We start from the raw sequence: 18,908 nt of genomic DNA, 5'->3' as shown, positions 1-18,908 counted from the left end.
TTTTTCCTACATACATATTGATGATGGCAATTAAATGTGCTCCATCTGACAAATCAAAATTATTATGATACATTTATGACAAATAGAAGTAAAAGTGCCTGCTCAGCTCAGGAACATTTTTACTTTCAAATTCGGTTCATATTTTTATATTAATGCAAAAATGAGTTACAAAGTTATCCCTTGAAATTAGCAAAGGTTTATGTCCTTGTGTTTCACATACATGCTTTTGCAAGAAATAATATCTTACACATGCTAGTCTATTGAAAGGGCTTGTCATTTTCAGAAAACCCTCCAGATTCAGTTAGCTTTAAATAACAAAGTTCCTTACTCACCCTCCCTGGGTCCAACACTGTTTCTCAGCTGCTGCCCAAACATCTGTTATTTTCTGCAGCATAGATGTCACATCAACAGCCCTGCAGCCACAAGCCACTGCAGCACTGTTGGCTTGATGTCAGCACTGCACACAACTCAGTGATGGACCTGGGGAAGATGAGTAAAGATGGGGATATTAGTTTTCAGAAACTGGAAAACCCTTTTTAATGAATACCTATTGCCAGGTGAAGGGTAACCACTTTCTGCTTTTATTTTATTCTTGGTCTTCCGTTGAGTATTCCGATTTTTTTTTTTAATGTGCCATATAGTTTGAAAAATATCAGCCTTTTTATTTAGTGCTAATTATTAGGCTATGTGCGCATGTTGAGTATTTGCTTGCAGAAATTTCTGCAAGGTTTCTGCATCTTTTGGCAGGAAAAGAATAAAGATATTTAAAAAAACTTTTGTGACGCAATTTCTTGGTTCAACACCATCTTTTTTATGCTGAACTAGTGGCATCAGGGCAATGGGATTAGGGCTTGTTGTCAGAAGCTGTCATTGACACCAAGCCCTAGGCTTAGTAATGAGAAGGTGTCATCCCGACACCCTCATTACTCAGCTGATAAGTAAACACAAACACACATTTTGTCATCAGCCCATGTAGGAGTGTTAACAGAAAGAATATACATAGGTTGTAACCAAACAGCAACTGCAGAAGATGGAAAGCAGATGGCTGAGGGCTGATTTTAATATTCTGGAAAGGAGCTAATAGCCAAGGTTCCCAGGCTATTAATATCAGCTCACAGCTGCTGACTTAGCCTTTACTGGCTAGTTTACAGGGGGACCCCGGAAAAAATTGACATAAGGTCCCCCTATAAAATTTAACCAGCAAAGGCTAGACGGACAGCTGCAAGCTGATATAAATATATAAATAGCCTAGGAAGGGGCCATCGAGATTGGCCCATCTCAGACTAAAAACATCAGCTCTCAGCTGCCCCAGAAAGGGGCATCTATAAGATGCACCAAATCTGGTGCTTAGCCTCACTCTTCCCACTTGCCCTGTAGCGGTGGCAAGTAGAGTTCATATTTGTGGGGTTGTTGTCACCATTGTATTGTCAGGTGATAGGTTAGTAGTGGTGATGCGTCTATAAGACATCTATCCATTACTAATTCTATAGTGATATTGTATAAACAACACACACCCAGAATAAAGTCCTTTATTTTAAAGGGAACCTGTCACTCCCAAAATCGAAGGTGAGCTAAGTCCACCGGAATCAGGGGCTTATCTACAGCATTCTTTTATGCTGTAGATAAGCCCCCAATGCATCCTGAAAGATGAGAAAAAGAGGTTAGATTATACTCACCCATTGGCGGTCCCGATTCTGTTCTAGTCCGATGGGCTTTGCGGTCTGGTCCGGGGCCTCCCATCTTCTTACGATGATGTCCTCTTCTTGTCTTCAGGCTGCGGTTCTGGCGCAGGCGTACTTTGTCTGCCCTGTTGAGGGCAGAGCAAAGTACTGTAGTGCGCAGGTGCCAGGAAAGGTCAGAGACGCCCGGTGCCTGCGCACTGCAGTACATTGCTCTGCCCTCAACAGGGCAGACAATGTATGCCTGCGTTGGAGCCACAGCATGAAGAGGAGACAAGACAAGACAAGAAGAGGACGTCATCGTAAGAAGATGGGAGGCCCTGGACAGGACCGCGATGCCCATCGGACCAGAACAGAACCGAGACCGCCCCTGGGTGAGTATAATCTAACCTCTTTTTCTCATCTTTCATCTTTCAGGATACATCTGGGGCTTATCTACAGCATTGCAGAATGCTGTAGATAAGCCCCTGATGCCGGTGGGCTTAACTCACCTTCGATTTTGGAGGTGACAGGTTCCCTTTAAATAATGACACAGACTCCTTTATTGAATCTTAATTAAACCATGCTCACCGAACACCAAATCCACTAACACCAATATCTTCAGCCACAAAAATAAAATAATGAACCACAATATTCCTCACCTGTCCGCAGAGAAGATAATAATCCATAATGTCCCACAATGATCCTGATAACTTTGTGAGCAGTCACTGATGTGACTGCTCTAAAAGACAGCCGGCGATACACTGATAGGAGGTAATGGCTCCCGCAGTGTATCACTGAGCTGCCGTGAGAATGTTCTCACGCAGCTGTGCTGTAAGTGAAAGCATTGGAGCTGATCAGCTGAGGAACTCCGGTGAACTCTCACGGCAGCATGTGAAACACCATAGGAAGTCATAGGTAAAATTGCAGACAAAACTCAGCAATCCGCAAACATTTTTATACCTGCGTTTTGCTGCTAATTTGACTGACTTAATTGAAGTCTATGGGTGAAAAACGCTGCAGAAACGCACAAAGAATTGACATGCTGCAGAAAAGAAACACACAGCAAATGCTCAATGGAAATGTTTTGATCATGTGCACAACACTTCAGGATTGTCATTGAATTAGTTTGCATAAGGATTCCATAGCGGTTTTGGCCCATTTCCGCATGGAAAAAACGCCACAAAAATGCATCAAAAATGCGCCATGTGCACACAGCCTTACTGACTTTTCCAAGGGAGTGTGGTATACAGGATTCTCTGGGGCGTGTCTTGTTTGGCTGCCCTGTATTGTTTTCCTGCAAGCTCTGCCCCTTTAATAGATACCATAAAAATTAGCACTAAATAAAAAGGCCCATATCTTTGGACTGATATGGTACATTTTTAAAAATAACACAACAAAAAGGCATACTCAGGAGTAGCCGGAATAAACTAAGAGAAGAAACTAGCCACTTATAACCTGGTAACAGATCCTCTTTAATTCCATTCTGTTTGATTCTTCACACTGTTTAACTATATCTTGAGAGATTCTCGTGAATTTAATAAAGGATTTTTCCACATTTGCAAATTATGTTTGTTTGAAGGGTCCTCAAAGAACTGATCCCATAGTGTTACATTGCTGGGACCTCCAGGAATCAGTTCACATTTCCTGCAAGGCCACCATAGGAAAATTATTTTTTACACATTCCCTACAGAAGGATGACGTCCAACTGTCTCTTCAGAGAGGAATTGAACTTAACCTCTAGTGCCAACTAGTAGCATTTATAAAGCCAATATCAACTCCTTTTTAGTATTATTATTTATATATCACCATTAATTCCATGATGCTGTACATGAGAAAGGGACTACGTACAGAGTTAGACTCTTTTTGAGCCAGAATCTTAATATGCAGACACATGTTTCGGGGGGAAGGGGGTGGTTCTCTCCTCAGTGCAAAGCATGAGATCTGATTTGGGACTGGGATCTAAGGGTTAATATTTCTCCTTATAGAGAGTGGCATACTTGACAGGCTGGGGCAGGGGTCCCCAACTCCAGGCCTCGAGGGCCGCCAACAGTGCAGGTTTTCAGGATTTCTTTAGTATTGCATCGGTGGTAATGTGATCATCTGCACAGGTGATGATTCCAACCCCTGTGCAATACTAAGGAAATCCTGAAAACCTGCACTGTTGGCGGCCCTCGAGGCCTGGAGTTGGGGACCACTGGGCTGGGGTGAGGAGGCTTATAGGCAATACAATGCTCCTCTGGAAAATTAAGTATGCAAATTGTAGAGTAATAAACACTCTCTTTATCATATTTCTGGTTTGTCTTATAAATGAGGACCCTGCATTGTTTCATTATGTCTTCATCACATTAAAGAAGTTTTTCAATTTAGAAAACTTTTTTAATGCTTACTTTTCCCTTTGGTGGAGCTGTCTGGAAATGAAACACTTGTTGCCAGACTTCCCTATAGATTATAGCCAATCTCTGGGGGGTCACAGTAGGGGGAAACCATTCTATCAAGGAGAGATTATCCAAAAAAGAGAACCCCTTTAAGTTCCAAAATGGCAGATGCCAGAACCTAAATATGGTTGCCCTGGGTTCTGTTTGATTCTCATAAAATAATTCTCTAAAATTAATTTAACAGTAATGTTCACATATTATAAAAGTGATATTATCAAGCTCCACACTTATTCGTTCCTCACACAACCTCCAAGATTTCTCCCGAATATTCCCCATCCTCTGGAATTCCACGCCTCAACACATCCGATTATCCACCACCCTCGGATCCTTCAGATGGAACCTGAAAACCCATCTCTTCAGGACAGCCTAAAACCCGCAATAACCATTCCGCCGCCTCACCACCACCTGAGCTGCCACCGCACCAGCACCGGAGCTGCTGCCTCACCACCACCAGAGCTGCCGCCTCACTACCACCAGAGCTGCCTCACCTCCAACCTTCTGTCTATTCCCCATTATCCCATAGAATGCTATTCCTCAAGGACAGGGTACGCTCCCCTTCTGTGCCAGTCATATTGTAAATTTGTTTACTGAAAACGATATCTATAATTTTGGAATTAATGGTGCTATATAAATAATAATAATCTCTCCTCAAGCTAAGGGGTATAACCATAAAGAATGTAACTTGGGTCTTAAATTTGATCTAATGGATAACTAATAAACATTTGTAGGATGACTGTATCCCCAATGAAGGACTCTACCATTTTGATTCCTCCATTTACCTTCTATATATTAGTCAGTGTTCTTTTAAGTAAGGCATTCTCACGTCCCTCATTACATTGCATCTTTCTATGTTTTTATCCCCTAAATATAGCACATTTCTATCAGAACAACTCTACCATGCGTGAAAGAAAAGCATCTGTCGGTACGGTTTTATATAGTACACATGTGTGATATTATTTATAGCGGCACTGGAGGCCACACATGATGGTAGACGGTTTGTGGTTGATAAAGAAAAATGAAAAGGAGTTTTACTTGAAGGATACATAAAATATGTAAGTGTAAATGCCTTGCGTACAGAATATACATCTTACGCCTGTACTAATGTGACTGGTTGACTCATGGTTGTGACTTGTGATCACTTGGTCACAATTTTGACCTCTTGTGTTTTCACATCTTACCATCGTTAGCAAACAAGGGAAACATAGTTAGCTGATGATACATGATATCCATTTGTGCGAGCCTTTTGCAAGCTTCACATACGGATGATTCTGCTGACAGCTCCTCTTGTAATAGGCAATATGCATTAGTGTTATGATACACTTCAAGCTACAGCCAACTTTCACACATAGGATCCTGTTACCTAATTTATTTAAATGCAAAGCTTGATGACAAGAATTTCTTTTCAATCAACCAGACTCATGCAGCGAGTCATTTCAGCCATTCTCTCGAAGCTTTGTTGTGTCCACAGTAATTCAATGTCATGCTGTCACCTGAAGAGTACTAATCTGGTAGATGCTACAAATAAATACAGCATACAGTATATAAGAAAGAGCAGCTATTAAAGTTGCAGTTAAAGAAGCAATCCAAAAAATGTTAATTTGCTAAACCTTTCTACATAAATACATGTGCTGTGCTGTGTAGTGTAAGTGGAATAAAATACTTATCGATTGCCATTTTCTCTGATTTCCAGTGCAGCTCGAATCCTCTCTTATTACGCACCTGATTGAAATTCTAACTCGCTGGTTCACCCAGAATTTACATTTGAGCATTGTAAGTCTGTGGAGACTTGTTCTGATGTTCCAGAGACCTATATTGTAAAAGCTAGGGTTGAGCGACTTTTCTTTTTATAGGATCGGGTCGGGTTTCACGAAACCCGACTTTTTCAAAAGTCGGGTCGAGTGAAATCGGCCGATCCTATAGAAAATTCAGGGTCGGGGTTGGCCGAAACACGAAACCCAATGCAGTGCATTGGGTTTCTAATGGTTCCCAGGGTCTGAAGGAGAGGAAAATAAAGAATCAAAATAAAAAATATTGATAAACTTACCCTCGGACGCGCCCTGGTTCTCACCGGCAGACTTCCTTCCTAAGAATGAGCGCCTGAAGGACCTTCGATGACGTCGCGGCTTGTGATTGGTCGCGTGAGCCGTCACATGGGCGTCACGCAACCAATCACAAGCCGCGATGTCATCTGAGGTCCTTCAGGCGCTGATTCTTAGGAAGGAAGGCTGCGGGTTAGAACCAGGGCGCGTCCGAGGGTGAGTATATACCTATTAGGAATATACTCACCCTCGGATGCGCCCTCGGACGCTTCCTTACAAAGAATTAGCGCCTGAAGGACCGTAGATGACGTCGCGGCTTGTGATTGGTCGCGAGACCGCCCATGTGACCGCTCACGCGACCAATCACAAGCCGCAATGTCATCGAAGGCCCTTCAGGCGCTCATTCTTAGGAAGGAAGGCTGCCGGTGAGAACCAGGGCGCGTCCGAGGGTGAGTATATCAATATTTTTTTTTTTTTATTCTTTATTTTACACTTAAATATGAATTCCGATACCGATTCCCGATATCTTAAACATATCGGAACTCGGTATCGGAATTCCGATTCCAGATTCAGAAGATCGCCGACCTCATGGCCGACCCCACAAAGGGGTCGGGTTTCATGAAACCCGACTTTGCCAAAAGTCGGCGACTTCTGAATCTGGCCGACCTGTTTCGCTCAACCCTAGTAAAAGCCACTTCCGAGTCTAACATAGACCTCAGGGTGAGCCAGTGATTCAGAATTTCAATAATATGAGCAAGAAAAGGATTAGAGCAGCGCTGGAAATCGGGGAAGTCGACAATCTGTAAGTATTTTATTTCACTTACACTGCACAACACATGTACTTAGATAGGTTTAGCAAATTCTTCAAAGTGCTTCTTTAAAGGAGTTGTCCACCACCTTTCCCGATCGAAATTTAAAGGATTTGTGGTTTTGTTATCCATTTGAATGGCTTGTTGATTGGTATTTTTGGTGGGAGATAGGGAATCCTAGGAAAGTGATCAGGGCTAGCCATCATTGAGCGGGGCACCAATTTGCATTTAAGTCAGGATGCCAAAATCTGCAGCAACAGTTATAATAGATAAATGTGGATGAAATCCGAGCTGCTGTGACAAATGATGGATCCAGAATGGTATGGTATCTTTCTGTGGTAATTTCCTGAAGAAGAAGCCTTGAGCTTTGAAACGCGTTGCATAAACCACCAGAGTATTTTATTACTATATCTGGATCCATCATTTGTCACAGCAGTGGGGATTTCATCCACATTTATCTATTACTAGATGGTGGCCCGATTCTAACGCATCGGGTATTCTAGAATATGCATTTCCACGTAGTATATAGCACAGCCACGTAGTATATTGCCCAGCCACGTAGTATATTGCCCAGCCACGTAGTATATTTCCCAGTCACGTAGTATATTGCCCAGCCACGTAGTATATTGCCCAGTAACGTAGTATATTGCCCAGTGATGTAGTATATTGCCCAGCCATGTAGTATGTAGTATATTGCCCAGCCACATAGTATATTGCCCAGTCACGTAGTATATTGCCCAGCCACGTAATATGTAGTATATTGCCCAGCCATGTAATATATTGCCCAGTCACTTAGCATGTAGTATATAGCACAGTCATGTACGTAGTATATTGCCCTGCCACGTGGTATATTGCCCAGCCACGTAGTATGTAGTATATTGGTCAGCCACATAGTATATTGCACAGTCATGCAGTATATTGCCCAGTAACGTAGTATATTGCCCAGTGACGTAAAATAAAAAATAAACATATACTCACCTTTCAAAGGCAGTCCTGGCGCCTGTGTATGGTGCATGCGGCAGCTTCCAGTCCAAGGGTTGGTATGAGTGCAGGACCTGTGATGACGTTGCGGTCACATGACCGTGACGTCATGGCAGGTCCTTCTCGCATAGCATGCTTGGCACCGGAACTTGCCGCTTGCACTGCCGAGGACATATGCAGCATCAATAGTAAAAAGTTGGTCACACAGGGTTAATAGCTGCGTTACCAGAGTGCGTTACACCACGGTCCGGTAACGCTGGCATTAACCCTGTGTGAGGGCTGACTGCGTGGAGGAAGGAGCGGCCATGTTGCCGCCGGACTGTGCCCGTCGCTGATTGGTCATGGCAATGGTCGTGGGTGTTTTGCCACGACCAATCAGCGACTTGGATTTCCATGACAGACAGAGGCCGCGACCAATGAATATCTGTGACAGACAGAAAAACGGAAGTGACCTTTAGACAATTACATAGTAGATAACGGTTCTGAAAGGTCGCAGCATCGACCTGTGGATCTGCAGCAGCTGACATCTACACGCTTTTACTCAGCACCACCAGGTGAGCAGTTCTCTTACAAATAATTGGAAACAATCCTGGGGATAAGACACTATTTGCACTTTTGTCTCCTACCTTTCTCTACTAACCTCGGCAGCAAGGCAGGGGTGGATCAGGGTGCTTTAGGGTGACTTAGACACACCTTTGGTGGTTTACCCTAGTTTTTTTTATCAGATTGGTCAGTAACTCGTTTGCCTGGTTTGGCATTTTATGCGTTAGTCTGAATTTTGTTTGTTTTAAATGACTTTATTAAAGATAATATTTTTAAGGTTATTAGTTTGTGGTGAGCAAATTTGTCTACTAAAACCTGCTAATCTAAAATCTAAGAAAAAGGTTTTTTTGTTTTTTTTAATCCAGCCTACTGAGAGGTAATCTTGCTACAGTATTTTTTTCATATTTACAATTTGTGTATATGTTAATTCAGGTGGCTTTTTGGAGTTAGATGGCATGTGTGTGTGTAAAACGAATACACTACAATCCATTATATACCTTGTATCCTGCATTTTCCACCAGTCAGTCCATGGAGACTGGCTTCCATGATGTCTCCCATACACAGATCTCAAAGACATGAAGGATTCATGCTCACCTACATTTTTGTATTACAAGCTCAGAAGCAATATCACCAATAATGAGCAGGGTAGCTTTGAATCCAGCTCTGGGGTGGGGTAAACACCAGAAAGCAGCAGCATAGATCTCTGCTTCTCTCTCTCTCACTCTATTACTCATAGACTCTAACTGGCCATTGCCTCAGTCAACTAGCAGTCCATCTTGCCTTTAAGGAGTTGTCTTGTCTTATACTATAATTCTGCAGACTTGTGAATCTGAATCCTGTGAGAATTCTCCGTTGCCAGGAATGACGGTTATGTGATCGTTAAGAATGCGATGTGCCACATTCCGACTAGATGGGCATGGTCTCTCTCAATGCAAGTGTATTACAGTGGACACAGTCTAGTCAGAATGTGGGTGGTAGTATGAATATTGACTACTTCCAGTAACATGCCCATTGTTTCCAGTGCCAGCACCAGTTTATCCACACAGCATCCAGTGCATGGCATGTGAGGATTCACAAGTCTACCATCACAAATAGTGACTGCAAAATTCTAGTTTAAGACTGGACATTCCCTCAGGTTTTTGAGCGAATGATGCATTCAGGAGGCTGGGCGAGCAAAAAAAAAGTGACTAAGTGGCTAAAAAAATCATCTTTCTCTGACCAGATATATTACTAAGTTTCTTTATATTGGCTTAGGCTACTTTCACACTAGCATCGGAATCTCCCCGTCGCAATGCGTCGGGCAGAGATTCCGACGCTAGCGTTTGATGCACTGCACAATGGGTGCAGCGGATGCATTTCTCCGGCGCATCCGCTGCCCCATTGTGAGGTGCGGGGAGGTGGGGGCGGAGTTCCGGCCGCGCATGCGCGGTCGGAAAAAGTGGTCCGTCAGGAGCAAAAAACGTTACATGTAACATTTTTTGCTCCCTGCGGTCCGCCACAACACGGCGCAACTGTCGCACGACAGTTGCGACGTGTGGCAAAGCGTCGCAATGCGTCGCTAATGTTAATCTATGGGGCAAAAACGCATCCTGCAAACTACTTTGCAGGATGCGTTTTTTGCCATAAACGACGCATTGCGACGTCTGGCAAAAAACGCCAGTGTGAAAGTAGCCTTATACAATTAATTCAAGTAAAGTGTCTTAAAACATCAGTAACCAATTCTGAAACCTTCAAAGTACAATGTTGCAATGCAAATGATTTACGTCTTGGTTTATTTCAGATTACGAGAAGAATGGAGACAGAGGTTGGAGTTCAGACTTAATATGTTACAGTCTCTTCAAGAAGAACAGAAGAAGCAATTTTATGGCAATGACCCTGGTGATAAGGCAAATACAGCAGCTTAAACTCATCGAAGACAAATTCTAATAAGTCGCCACAAAATGTATTTTTCAAGCGGCGCTGACAAATCACATCCAGACTTGGATAATTGATATGCTGATATCACAAATGCTGACGGTGTAAAACGGCCTTGAGCATAGTATCTAAATATAGAAAAGTTAACTTTTTAAAATTATTTTGACATTGTTATTATCAGAATTAATCAGATATTTCACATAGAAGTCTATTGCAAATAGACCCAGTTTATAGGACTGAATAAATTATAAACCAAAGCTCCTTCAACATGCATATTTATTAGGTGTGCAATGTCCTTTTGTCATTAACAACCAAATTAAGTAACCCTTGCATGCGCGATAGATGAATTTTCAGCTATGAATTAGTTTTGCTTCCAGGTGTGAGAAATGATGAGTGATGCCTTGGGTCCTGTTGTGCCCGTGTGCCCTGCTACTCTTTGTTCTATCTTTGTAATGCCGTTGCCTCTGGCACAGAAATGCTACGGGGGTATTATTATACTGAACTACAAACAGGCACAGCATGCCCTGTAACACATACCTTTCTATTGTTAAAACGCTCTACACAAAGTAAATCAATATACATAAACTACATGAAAATAAGACCGCAATCCCTATGAAAAGATCAGGGGTTTACTGAGATTAATATATTACATTAAAACAAAACAATAGAATTAATGATAAATGTGATCACTACCATCCCGATTTGCAGAAAATTTACTATGCTGCATGCAACGTAGGGTGCAATCAGCTTTCGGAATCTCAATATAGATGTTATGGTATGCAATGGGATTTGTATCAAAATGTAAGCATGTTGCTCCCTTTGGTGGTGTGTGGATTGTCCAGCAAAAATTAAAAATTACACATGCTTGGAATATGTGAACGTGAAGCCTTCTAGGATATTATGTTTGTTTGTATTGTTTTCCTACTTAGGAATACTTTATCTTAAATTAATAGTCATTATACTTTAATATTTGCAGAAGCAATACATTTTAAAGGGCTGATAAATGTTTTCCTTATATTTCACATGATGATTTTCACAGTTACTTCTATTAGAATAAGGCTAGTTTCACATTTGCGTTTAAAAACGCAGCGTTTAAAACACAAATGCAGGTGGTGAAAAAAACGCATGTAAACGCGTTCAAACGCTATGTTTTTTAGACGCATGCGTTTTTGCATGTGGTAAAAAACGCAGCGTTTTAACGCGTTTACATGCACTTTTTCCTGCATTTGCGTTTTTGAAACGCATGATGAGAAGTGTGTGACAGCTGCCAATCATAAAAATCAACTAGAAAACCCACTATGAATAGAAATAGCTAGGGTTAGGGTTACGGTTACGGTTTGGATCCCTAGGGTTAGGGTTAGGGTTAGGGTTTGGATCCCTAGGGTTAGGGTTAGGGTTAGGGTTTGGATCCCTAGGGTTAGGGTTAGGGTTTGGATCCCTAGGGTTAGGGTTAGGGTTAGGGTTTGGATCCCTAGGGTTAGGGTTAGGGTTTGGATCCCTAGGGTTAGGGTTTGGATCCCTAGGGTTAGGGTTAGGGTTTGGATCCCTAGGGTTACAGTTAGGGTTTGGGTCCCTAAGGTTAGGGTTAGGGTTTGGATCCCTAGGGTTAGGGTTAGGGTTTGGATCCCTAGGGTTAGGGTTAGGGTTAGGGTTTGGATCCCTAGGGTTAGGGTTTGGATCCCTAGGGTTAGGGTTAGGCTTTGGATCCCTTTATCACCTTGATGGTGGGGGGTGGCTTATAAGTGTGTAGACTTTTTTTTTTCTATTGAAACGCATGTGCTTAAAAACGCATGCGTTTACATAGACAGCAATACGGTTTTTTGCGGCAAAAAAACGCCTCTAGAAATTACTACATGTTGCATTTCCGCAACAAAACGCAAGCATAGAAACGACGCATGTGTCGTCAAACGCGGCAAAACGCATACAAAAAAACGCATGCGTTTTTAATGTTAAATATAGGAAAAAAATCGCATGCGTTTTTTTGCGCTAAAACGCAGTGGCAAAAAACGCAAATGTGAAACCAGCCTAATGTATACTTAGTTCTAGAGATGAGTGGAACAATTTGCGGAGAATTGAATTTGAGTCTAATTTTCTGAAATTTGCAGTTTAAACAAATTTTAAGATTCGATTTGTAGTTTGTAAAAAAAAAAATATTTCTCACACTGCGGAAGCAGGCAAATGTCACTTTGCATCACAGCATGGGCTTCCCCAAAATGCCCCACAGCTATGACCTCTTATGGATTATTCTGCATTGTACAATGGTGGTCAGCACCTGGGACATCACAGATCAGCAGTTCCTAGCCGAGCACAGTTTGTAAGGCAGACACATCGCTAGAGCCTCTCTCTCTTCCGTAGTGCGTAAGATCTTATGGTCATGTGGGTTCTCTATCACTTTTAAAGTGTTAGATCTTTTAGATCTTATGGTAAGAGAGGTTATCTCTTCCCCCATGTCTTTTATGAGTTATTACAAGCTTTCCAGTGTAGAAACCTGCACAAATCAAATTTTGTGGGAAAATTTGACGAAGGCGGAGAATTCATATTTCAATAGTTCGGCTCATTTCTACTTAGTTCTCATACTGTCTATTTAGTCCTGCCAGGGTCAGTGTCAGACACATCCTTTTGACCAGGAGAATTGAAAAGTCAATTTGCCAATTCATTTCGACATTTACTGGGTAATGTAAAAGGAAGGAAACTAAACTCCAGCCTTAAAGAAAAGGTGTTCAAGGATGTTTTATTTGGGGAAATGCAAGTGTTTGCTAAAGCAGATGTTTTAAGAGGGCTGATCAGTCCTTTTTAATGGTATATTTAGATTAATGCATCTAATTTGGTTTGGTACATTGATAGGACACTTTCACATGTAGGGTATGTGCACACGTCAGGATTTCTTGCAGAAATTTTCCTGACAAAAAAATGGACATTTCTGCCAGAAATCTGCATGCGTTTTTACCGCAATTTTGCCGCATTTTTCACGCGTTTATGATGCGTTTTTGATGCGTTTTTGGTGCGTTATTTATGTGTTTTTTCCCAAATGCATAGAATAGTGGGAAAAATGCAGAAAATCCGCAAAATTAATGAACATGCTGCTTTTTTTTACCGCAATGCGTTTTTTTCGCCGAAAAAAACGCATCATGTGCACAAAACATGCAGCATGCATTCTAAATGATAGGATGCATAATGTATGCATTTTTAATGAGTTTTTATAGCGTTTTTACCGCGATAAAATGCAAAAAAAAAGCGACTAAAAACAGTCATGATAAAATCTAAGTGAACTCTCTTTGAATTCTGTGGATCTGCATATCAGGATGAAACAAACAAAAAACAACTGAATAGTAGAAAGTCTTAACTTTGGGTAAATACACCCTGAGATGAGCGACACATGACTTATCACTTGAATCAATAGCTTGTTAAACCACCGTTAGCAACAATAACTAAAGGTACCTTCACACTGAACGATATCGCTAGCAATCCGTGACGTTGCAGTGTCCTGGCTAGCGATATCGTTCAGTTTGACAGGCAGCAGCGATCAGGATCCTGCTGTGCCATCGTTGGTCGGAGCTAAAAGGCCAGAACTTTATTTCGTCGTTGGATCTCCCGTAGACATCGCTGAATCGGTGTGTGTGACGCCGATTCAGCGATGTCTTCACTGGTAACCAGGGTAAACATCGGGTTACTAAGCACAGGGCCGCGCTTAGTAACCCGATGTTTACCCTGGTTACCAGCGTAAAAGTAAAAAAAAAAAACACTACATACTTACCTTCCACTGTCTGTCCTCCGGCGCTGTGCTTCTCTGCACTGTGAGCGCCGGCCAGCCAGAAAGCAGAGCACAGGGGTGACGTCACCGCTTTGCTTTCCGGCCGCTGTGCTTACACAGTTAAGAAACACACAATAGGCACCTATAAAAACCATAGATCAAACCTAGATAGGAGAAAATATAACGTAATGTGTCTTATATGGTCAAGGTGCACTGTGAGAGCTTCAGTGTAAACCACTGATAAAGGGGAACCGAACCACCAAACCACCACAAGATAGGAAATCACCAGAGATTACCACAACACTAGGATCAATAACATGCCTTTATTAAATATATTGGCAATACATATATCAAAGAATAGGTTTTTTTTTTTAAATTTATATACAACTACATATATAAAAAAATATAGATAACAAAACCGCAGGAATAATAATATATGGTACCCATGGATCCCCAAATATACAGGTAGCAGCCCCCTAAGGGAAATAATGCCTTTACTCGCTGTGTTTCACAAAAGATCTTTAAAAGGATATACCCAAGATTATATATCCTGGGATTATATATATTACAAAAGTGTGAAGAAAAAAAGTGTAAAAAAGTGTAACCAGACACATCAAAAACTATATATATGGTTTTAAAAAACAGTGCCAAAACCACATAGAAAATATCAAATCCTCAATAGACAACTGTGGTGCTATAAAAATTAATACAAAAATGTAAAAAAATATATATAAAAAATATAAAACAGCTATAGACTACCTGTAGTGGGGGGCTGGGTCCGGGACCTGCGCACAGGTAGTCTATAGCTCATTTGCGGTAATGCTCTGTCTGCCCAATTATTAATTAGCTGGCCTATGGAAAGTTTATTTTGCGGTAATGGTTTTACTATCTAGCCACTAACTAAACAAATAGGCATATATATATATGGTGAACTCTGGTTATTAACCTACGGTTCACCACTGCTATTGGGCACATATATATGCAGGGATACAACCCTTATCTACGTTGCTATGATATCATCACTTTATGCACTCAGGACACTTTGTATTCAGTAAGCTAATATAACCCCAATCTACCTCGCTGTGCTATTATCACTTTATGCACTTAGACACTTTGTATAAAGTACGCTGCTATCACTCTGTTGTTATATATATGTTTTATATTTTTTATATATATTTTTTTACATTTTTGTATTAATTTTTATAGCACCACAGTTGTCTATTGAGGATTTGATATTTTCTATGTGGTTTTGGCACTGTTTTTTAAAACCATATATATAGTTTTTGATGTGTCTGGTTACACTTTTTTACACTTTTTTTCTTCACACTTTTGTAATATATATAATCCCAGGATATATAATCTTGGGTATATCCTTTTAAAGATCTTTTGTGAAACACAGCGAGTTAAGGCATTATTTCCCTTAGGGGGCTGCTACCTGTATATTTGGGGATCCCTGGGTACCATATATTATTATTCCTGCGGTTTTGTTATCTATATTTTTTTATATATATAGTTGTATATAAATTTTTTTTTAAAAACGTATTCTTTGATATATGTATTGCCAAAATATTTAATAAAGGCATGTTATTGATCCTAGTGTTGTGGTAATCTCTGGTGATTTCCTATCTTGTGGTGGTTTGGTGGTTCGGTTGTGCTTACACAGTGCAGAGAAGCACAGCGCCGGGGAACAGACAGCGGAAGGTTAGTATGTAGTGTTTGTTTTTTTTTACTTTTACGCTGGTAACCAGGGTAAACATCGGGTTACTAAGCGCAGCCCTGCGCTTAGTAACCCGATGTTTACCCTGGTTACCAGGGGACCGGCATCGTTGGTCGCTGGAGAGCTGTCTGTGTGACAGCTCTCCAGCGACCAAACAGCGACGCTGCAGCGATCGGGATCGTTGTCTGGATCGCTGCAGCGTCGCTCAGTGTGAAGGTACCTTTAAAGTACTAGTTTTCTATGTGACTTTATCAGTCTCTCACATTGTTCTGGAGAAATTTTGACACTCTCTTCTTTACAGTATTGGGTACATTAATTTAGGTTTCTGAACATACGTTTATGCTCAGCATTCTTAAACTCTACCTTAGTATTTGAGATCTGGGCCAATGCAACACCTTAACTTCATTTTTTTTTGGCCATTCTGATGTAGATTCTTGGTGTGCTTGGAACCATTGTTCTCTTACATGACCAGGTTTCAGCAGAGCTTTAATTTTAGGATAGGTGGCCTCACATGTGGCTGCAAAACAAGCCCAAATCATCTTCCCTCCACCTAGATGCTTGATAATTGGTATAAGCAAAGGACATTGTAACCAAACATCTCCACTTTGTTCTTGCTTGTCCAAAGGGCACTGTTGCAGAAGTCTTTTTCCATGCTGATATGCTCTTTTTAGAAAAAGACAGGCTTTCTCTTGTAAACTTTCCAAACAAGTCATAATTTGTCAGTCTTATTCATTTGTACAGTAAACTTAAGCCTTTAGTGTCTGAACTGTAGCTCTTTTTCAATTTCTTTAAAGCATTGCAAAGTTTGACCTTAGGATGAATTTGCTGGGATATCCATTTCCAGAGAGATTGTTAGCTGTCTTGATTGTTTACCAGTATATTGCTCATTGTAGAATGACGGAATTTAAATTGTTTAAAAATGGCCTTATACTACTTTGAAAATTATTAGGCAGCAACAACTGCTTCTCTAACTTGGCTTTCCTGCCCCCATGCCACCGCTGCAGACCATGGTCGCAGCCACTGGAATAGGACCGGCAAATAAATTTGCAGGAACTGTCTATAAAACAATAGAATTCAAAGTTTGTGTACTTAGTTTTTCTCATGGTTGTAGCTATACATCAATAAAAAGGAACGTAGAATGGAAACCGTAGACCAACTGATTTCAGTTTTTCTTGTGATGTGTATATATCAGTATGTTTTTATGTTAGGTTGGAAAAAGCTGAACAAATGGATGTTGAAATGTGGCTTTTAAAAGTACACAGTTTATATTGACTTTGTAAAGCATCATGATACAGTAGTTGCTTGCCTCGTAGTCTTACAAAATAACATCAGATTTACTCTCCCATTCGGAAATAAATGTATTAGTAGATTGCTGTTGTAACATGGATGTGTTTGTTGGGAAAATCAAGAAAAGTAATAGCTACAGTTAACAGGTATATATTGCTGTATATGTGAAAAATGCATACTTGACAACAGTCCTATTTCAGCTGGAACAATCCTCCAAATTAATCCTTTAAAGAGGTAGACATCTATTAAACCATGCACTTTAAGGCAGTCCCATGGTGAGGTTTGAATGCCCCGGTTTTAATACTGAAATGCAGATAAGGGATATTAGTTGTTTTGCGCATATTAGTAGCTCATTACTGGCATTGCTTCAAAGGCTTTGTGTGTTATATCTATATATACAATCATCTAAGGGGCACTTCCGTCTGTTTGTCTGTCTGTCACGGAAATCCCAAGTTGCAGATTGGTCGCGGCCAGCCGGCCGCGACCAATCAGTGACGGGCACAGTCCGGCCGCGAAATGGCCGCTCCCTACTCCTCTGCAGTCAGTGCCCCCTCCATACGCCCCTCCCAGTCAGCGCCCACCGCCCACATAGCGTTTTAGCAGTCCATAAAACCGATTGCGTTACACGGTGTAACGCAGTCTGTTAACGCTGCTATTAACACTTTGTGATGAACTTTTTACTATTGAGGCTGCCTATGCAGCATCAATAGTAAAAAGATATAATATTAAAAATAATTTTAAAAAAAATGGTGCAATTCTCACCTTCCGCCATCCACCGATGCGCGCGAGTGGCGAGGCTGCCGCCAGCATCCGTTCCCAGAGATGCATTGCGAAATTACCCAGATGACTTAGCGGTCTCGCGAGAGTGCTAAGTCATCAGGGTAATTTCAAAATGCATCTCTGGGAATGGAAGCTGGTGGCAGCCTCGCACACATCGGGACAACTTCGGTGGATGCTGGAGGGTGAGTATATAACTATTTTTTATTTTAATTATTTTTTTAACAGAGATATGGTGCCCACACTGCTGTATACTACATGAGCTGTGTTATATACTGCGTGAGTGATATATACTATGTGGGCAGTGTTATATACTGCATGGGCTGTGTTATTTACTGCGTGAGCTGTGTTATATACTACATGGCTGCTATATACTACGTGGCTGCTATATACCACGTGGCTGTGCTATATACTACATGGCTGCAATATACTATGTGGCTGCTACATACTATGTGGCTGCTATATACTACGTGGCTGTGCTATATACTACATGGCTGTGCTATATACTACGCGGCTCTGCTATATACTACGTGGCTGTCTGTATTATATAGTATGTGGGCTGTGTTATATACTACGTGGATGTGCTATATACTATGTGGCTGTGCTATATACTACTTGGCTGCTATATACTACGTGGCTGTGCTATATACTACGGGCTGTGCTATATACTACCTGGCTGCTATATACTTCATGGTTGTGCTGAGAAATCAGCAATCAGCTATATTGGCGTGGAATTTAACCCCCACTCACAGCACGACGTACATACAAACATACATATTCTAGAATACCCGATGCGTTATAGAATCGGGCCACCATCGAGTTAGTTTAATAATAATAATCTTTATTAATAATAATCTTTATTTTTTTATAGCGCTAACATATTCCACACGCTGTCCCCGATGGGGCTCACAATCTAAATTCCCTATCAGTATGTCTTTGGATAATAGTGTGTAATTATACTGGGCTACTATTCATTAAGACCATAAGTTGTGAA

The 18,908-nt window shown here is 41.1% G+C and overlaps 1 protein-coding gene across 1 annotated transcript in view; it reads left to right on the top strand.

Annotated features, from left to right (window-relative positions):
• Positions 1-10,663, top strand: part of LOC138657822 (protein FAM240B-like) — a 113,185-nt gene extending 102,522 nt beyond the window's left edge. The window contains exon 3 of the mRNA XM_069745462.1: positions 10,249-10,663. Within this exon, the coding sequence (XP_069601563.1) occupies positions 10,249-10,372 (124 nt within the window). The 3' untranslated portion in view covers positions 10,373-10,663. The remainder of the gene's footprint in view (positions 1-10,248) is intronic.
• Positions 10,664-18,908: the final 8,245 nt, after the last annotated feature.

Source organism: Ranitomeya imitator, chromosome 1 (genome assembly GCF_032444005.1).
Source record: "Ranitomeya imitator isolate aRanImi1 chromosome 1, aRanImi1.pri, whole genome shotgun sequence".
Taxonomy (NCBI): Eukaryota; Metazoa; Chordata; class Amphibia; order Anura; family Dendrobatidae; genus Ranitomeya; species Ranitomeya imitator.
This window is presented reverse-complemented; position numbering and strand designations above follow the sequence as displayed.